This window comes from Phaethon lepturus, unplaced genomic scaffold, assembly GCF_000687285.1.
Source record: "Phaethon lepturus isolate BGI_N335 unplaced genomic scaffold, ASM68728v1 scaffold39030, whole genome shotgun sequence".
In the NCBI taxonomy this organism is placed as follows: domain Eukaryota; kingdom Metazoa; phylum Chordata; class Aves; order Phaethontiformes; family Phaethontidae; genus Phaethon; species Phaethon lepturus.
The window spans coordinates 3,778-9,706 of NW_010511860.1; the positions used below are offsets into that span (position 1 = coordinate 3,778).

The 5,929-nt window shown below is 48.7% G+C and overlaps 1 protein-coding gene across 1 annotated transcript in view; it reads left to right on the forward strand.

The window, feature by feature from the left end:
- Positions 1-5,043: 5,043 nt before the first annotated feature.
- The window catches only part of TBX5 (T-box 5), a gene marked incomplete at its 5' end in the record, with an annotated part of 9,315 nt that continues 8,429 nt past the window's right edge, over positions 5,044-5,929 (forward strand). The window contains one exon of the mRNA XM_010285164.1: positions 5,044-5,270. Coding sequence (XP_010283466.1) covers positions 5,044-5,270 — 227 coding nt within the window. The remainder of the gene's footprint in view (positions 5,271-5,929) is intronic.

Sequence of the window (5,929 nt, forward strand, 5' to 3'; positions counted from 1 at the left end):
TCCAGTCACTTATTTTTTTTTTTTTTTCTTCTCTTCCTCTTTCTCTATCTGTTGTGACTGACTTCCATTTCTTTCCCACTCGTGAGTCCCAGCAGGAAGGACAACAATTGATGGCCTGGAAAATATAAACCCAAATGCCTTTGAGTTATGTTTGCACATCTGGAATTGGGGTCTGATCCTTCACCGCTGTATCCACGGGTGCTGGGTGGGTGGAGGGGACAGGACTGATAGGACGGCAAACATTTGTCCTTTCCTAATGACTGATCAGGGAGGAGTTAAAATCTCCTGGCAACTTGGAAAGAGTAGAGGGGGATCGCCGTGTTTGGCCACGGATACACCTTCAGTCAGATTTTAGACTAGGAATCGCCATTGTGAGCAAGATCTAGACAGCGCCCGTCTTGGGGACTTCAAAGGATGCTGTAAGAACGTGGCAGCGGGTAACCACAGGGAAATCCTCTTCCATATTATGCCTTATCTTGACCTCGAACAGATACCAGTATGATCCTTGGGACCTGACATTTAATAGCTCTTTGGAAGTCTCGTTACCATGAGCTGCAGCAGCTCTGGAGAGCTGCGGTACGTAGCGCTTTGTTGCACAAATATCACTTTCTAAAATAGCTTGCGTAGGGCCAGGGGTTGGGTGCTTCAACACAGAAACTTCCTGGTTGTAAACCGTGGATCTTCAAAGAGATTTTTAATGCTGTTTTTGTCTGGCAGCTGCTTTTACTATGCATTGGCTGGTACATTAGGAAACTTCGAGTCTGCACGTGAAAATAGGTTGAAAATTATTACTCTCTTACAGCGTAGCGATAAGCAAGAAAGTGGACTGGATGTCACTCTGTGAGGGTCTATTTTTGTAACTTTTCTACGGTTTTTATTAGTTTGTGGAGGCCGAGAAGGTTGCCAGCTCTGAGATTACAAAACCTTCTTGAATGTGCTCCTTCGAATTCTTTTGCTAGATATGAATTTGTGGCATAAGTGATCTTATGGAGCTCCTGAGTCCGTCACGGCGAGGGCGTTGTTTGGCCAGGGGAGGGGGAAGACGTCACAAGAGAAAATGAGACCGAGTTTGCTAATTCCACCTGGCAGAGGTCTGATCCGGGTGGAAGCGCGTGGGAAATGCGGGAAGGGTTCACTCGTAAGGCCTGATCCGTAGGGTCCCGGTTATACGATGAGCTCTTCGGAGGAGTGCGTCTGCTAGTAGGAAAACGGTTGTGCAGAGCTGGTGTTTGACCCTCCGGGTCTGGGAAACATCTAGCCAGGTGGGAGTTAGGAACTGAGTCCAGGCTTCAGGACCGAGTGCCTTTGCTGGAGACTTGGACCGCATCCCCGAGCTTTAATGAAAAATCAAAGTAATAATCTCTCCTGGTGGCCCGTTCAGCTGGAAGCCCGGTGGTGCGGAGACCGTCCGGCACCTTGCGCAACGTGGCTCCCCCTTTCCTCCCTGTCCCCTTCTGCTGTTGTAACACCCCAACTATGGTAATTGAATATTCATCATTAGCCTCCAGCAGACTTTAAATAGACCGGTGACAGCTTCCTTCCTTGTAAATTCTTTCCCCAACCAACTTTTTTTTTCCTTCTTCTAATTTTACAACTTTTAATGCCAAAAAAAAAAAAAAAAAGAAGCCCATTAACAGCCCCATGTAAAACTAACTCACATTCTGGCCCGGGAGCAACAGTCTCTTCCTTGCTGTGTGGACAATTTCCTATATTGCCTGTGTAAGTCAAGCTTTAATCCTTTTTTTTTCCCCCCACCCCCCCTACTTTGCTACAATTTTTTTTTTGGACAGCAAAATTTCTGGACACAAAAGTCATTTTGTGCCAGCGGTGAACAAAAGCTTTCACTCCGTTAAACTGTGGCCCAAGATTACAACCAGCTATTTTGGGAAGTGACTTTTAGGCACTGAAAACAAAAAAGAAATCTGATAAATTTTAAAGACTGAAGGAGAAACTTAAAATCGTACGTGTGCACACCGCATATTAAGTGGGATCAGGAAATGGTATGAATGTTTCAAGATGACTATTGCTTTACAAGGTACCAAAGATATTTCTTCATTAGAGATAGGCTCCTATAAGGAAGAAAAAGGTAGAAATACAGAGATAACTGCCTTTGTCTATAGAAAAATGGCAGAGTGAAAGAAAGAGAATATTTTAGGTATTTAGTTAGAAAATAGTTTCCTTCCTCTCCCTCCTCAAAGAGTTGATTTTTTGGCAAAAATAACACCCAACATGTTTTGACTGAAATGGAAATATTTCAGTCTGGAGAAAAGTCATTGCGATACCTCTTGGGAACTGCTGTTTGGAAACTTGGTGTCTCCAACCTGTTCCCCCTCCAGCATGACTCCCTGCTCCCACCGCGTCTCCCACAGAGCACCATGGTCCTCTCTTACGGCCATTGGAGGCCGTTGTGTCCCATGGGAAATGCCGTCTGAAAGGCATTTCGTCCCCCGCGCACAACGGGACCGTGGGATCCTGACATCACCTATGCTGGCACTTCAGGGTAAAAATGTTGCTGTTTCAGGCATACAGCTCCTTTACAGAAAGGAAATCTTTTTTGTCAAGAAAAAACAATCATGTTGTTAATTTTTTTTCCCCTTCTCAGCTCTCCACTGAGACAGAGAAAGTGTAGATTTAAGTGAGAGGTGTTTGAGTATCGGAGATGGCTTCTTGGTGTTTGTGTGGTGCTTCACACACTGAAGGTCTGATGCTGGTGGGGTCCCTGTGAGCTACCCTGAGAATCTACTGTAAGAAACCCCCATGCAGATCTAATCCCATGTGTGAATGGGGAGAGGATGGCACCCCCGAAGAGACACCCAGTGCTTCCCCCACCGAAGCCAGGAGAAACTGTGACAGCAGTCATCTCTACATCCTCCAAAAGAGCCACAGAGAACATGATGTGGCATCATGCCATGGCATGTCCCTCCTCCTCCTCCACTGTAACTCATAGGTACCCCACTGGAGAGAAAAAAAAAAAAAAAAAAAAAAAAGAAAAAAAAGGTTTTGTCATTTCTTGGTGGTGATAGAGGGTGGTGATGTTGGAGCTGAAGAGGAAACCAGCCAATCCATGCAGAAGACTCTCACTAGGGAGGAGAGCTAAGGGCAAGGCCCACGTGTCACATCCCTGTGGCTTGTCTCCTTGGAAGGGAAACGTGGTGGGGATGCAGCTTTGGGGTGTCATCCTGGTACTATTTCCATGACAATCCCTGTGTGAAGGTGGAGTGTGACAGGAACAGGCAGCTCAAAACTGTGACCTGGTCGGGCTGGGAGGTACCATTGAACCTAGAAGGTTTGAAGGTCATAGATCTTGACCTTCCTGAAAAGCCACCAAAGCTGCCCTCCAGCAAGAGCTCCTGGTTGGAAATGCTAACGCTGGATGTCCACAGGCAGAGAGGTCTTCTGAAGCTCACCACACACCCTGGCATCCGTTGCTGTCTTGCATATCTGAGGGATAAGTCTCTGCTTCCTCTCAGTCCATCTCTCTCTTGTTCCTTGTGCACAGCCTGAACTTCAGTTCTGGGGAAAAACCCGCTTGGTCATCCAGCCCAAGGGTGTGGGCAGTCATCCTCCTGCTGGCCCTGCGGGGAGGAGCTGCTGGGCTTCCAGGGAAGAAATCCCACCTTTGGAATAGGTTCTGCTTGGCAAGCCACCGGTGCCCAGGGTTTGGAAGGCTTTCGTGGCACAATGAAGAGACACATTTATTTGGTTTTGAGCTCCTGGGTGAATTTCCCCTCCGTTACAGCTTGGTTGCTGATGTTTCTGGCAGCCACCAGAGCAGTGGTTTGGATGAAAGCTCCCTGCTGTGAGTAGGTTTATAGAATCGGTATTGTTAAGTTTTGTAAATAAGTCCTGAGTTGCTAGAGTCCTCTCTAAGGGGTGTAATCGGAGGTTCGGGGCTCCTCCTCCGCATGTAAGTGGCCGGGTAAGCCTGTTGATGGGATTTAAGGATCTGTCCTTTCTCCAGTAGAATGATTTTGGGCAGGTGAGTAGGATGCCTCAAAGCCAGCTTGGTCCAATGGTTGCAGCCTCAAAGAAGAAAGCTTGTGTTGGAACGTGGGCTCTGGCTCGTGGCGGCTCTGAGCCTGGTGGCGCTTTGCGAGGTGCTGCTGAACTACCTGATCTTTACGTGTTTTAGCAAGTCCTTGGGTTCAGGGAGCACCCGGATGACTTGGAGAGTCAGGAGGAGGCTTGCACCTCGCCTGACGTCTCTGAGACCCCCTACTCGACTTCAGTTCCGCTCCCTGCAGAGCAGGAATAGTCTTGGCCAGCCATGTTCCTTATGTGCTTGGAGAAATGTCTCCAAAACACACTGTAGGGTCTTGTAGGAGAGGGGATTTCCAGCTGGTGTTGGCAAAGCACCCCTGCTTCAAACCAGATTTCAGAGCAAGGGAACAAACCAGACTTTCCATCAGTGCTCACCCTCCCAGCCTGGCTCTGCTGGGGCGTGTGGCTGTGGCGTGCATCAGGTCTTGGTGATTTATTTATTTCTCTTTTTCTGAGTGCTCTGGAGTGGAGCTTGGTCTCTGGTCCAGGGATCCCCCATCCCATCCAGGACAACCAGGCTGGCAGACCCTGGGGAAAAGGAACGGGGAAAACTACCACGAGGGGAAAAAGCAGACCTAAATATTAAATCCATCTCCAAGTCAGCTTGGCAGAAATAAGGTTTTTATTTACACGCATGTGCGCAACCACATATGCAATATAAATAGTATATAATTTATAAATGCTATCATAACACGTACATATAAATCTTGTGTATTTCACTATTGCTGCGTATATGTATTTTATGTATGGGTGTAAAATAGCAGTTGTGGTGGGAGAGGCATGAATCTAAAGGCAAAGATACTAAAAGGAAAGTGAAATGGAAGAGTGCTGCACGGATAAAGTGTGATGGGGCTGCAGTCTCCTGGGAGGGATGTCTCTCTTTAGTAAGCAAACTCCGTGACACTAATGTGCTGCCTTCATTTATTAATTCACTGATCTATTTATTAATTGATTGCTTTTCTGCCTTGTGTGTTTTTTTTTTTTTCCCCCCTTTGCTTTCAGTAAAGAGTACCCGGTCGTTCCCAGGAGCACAGTGAGACAAAAAGTGTCCTCGAATCACAGCCCCTTCAGTGGCGAGACCAGAGTCCTTTCTGCCTCCTCCAACCTGGGCTCCCAGTACCAGTGTGAGAACGGGGTGTCGAGCACCTCCCAGGACCTGCTGCCGCCGGCCAACCCCTACCCGATCTCCCAGGAGCACAGCCAGATCTACCACTGCACCAAGAGAAAAGGTCAGGCCTTGGCTGCTCCCCGCTCGGTGCTTTTCCCTCCCTAACGTGGCTGTCGGGGCCGTTTGCTGACGTTTCCCCTTGCCCACGGGCCGGGCATGAGGGCTGTGCGCCGGAGGTGGGCAGCTCGCCCAGGCTGGGCTGGGCAACTCGTGCCACCAGCGTTAGCCTAAAACCCCATCGCTGCCGCTGGGCTGGGAGCGAGCTCTCGGGAGGGGTGGCGGTGCCTTTCGCCCGTGTCGAATCCACATTCGGTAAGATAGCTGGTGCTGGAGATAAAGATGACTTATCTGCCTCCGTAGTCCCTCAGACAGGGTTAATCTTCAAGTGGAGATACCTTGACAGCTTGGATTTTGCTCAGGTTTCAGCTGAGAGTCTCACAGTTGGGAGACAGTTGTCCACAGGCAGAAAGCAATTCCACTTTAAATGCCCGGTCTAATGAATGGGGCATGGGATTGAAAATCAAGATATCCATGTTCGTTCCCCTCTGCTGCGACTGACCTGCTTTGACAGAGCTGGAGGGATCAAACCGTGAGGGCTTTACACTGGCTGCTCGGCTCGTCCTGGCGTGAAGAGCCCCACGATGTCGGTGGGATAGTTGTTCTCGGGCAGGAGCAAGCGGTTTGCAGCCTCTCCCTTCCTCTCCCAAAGCAATGGGAATG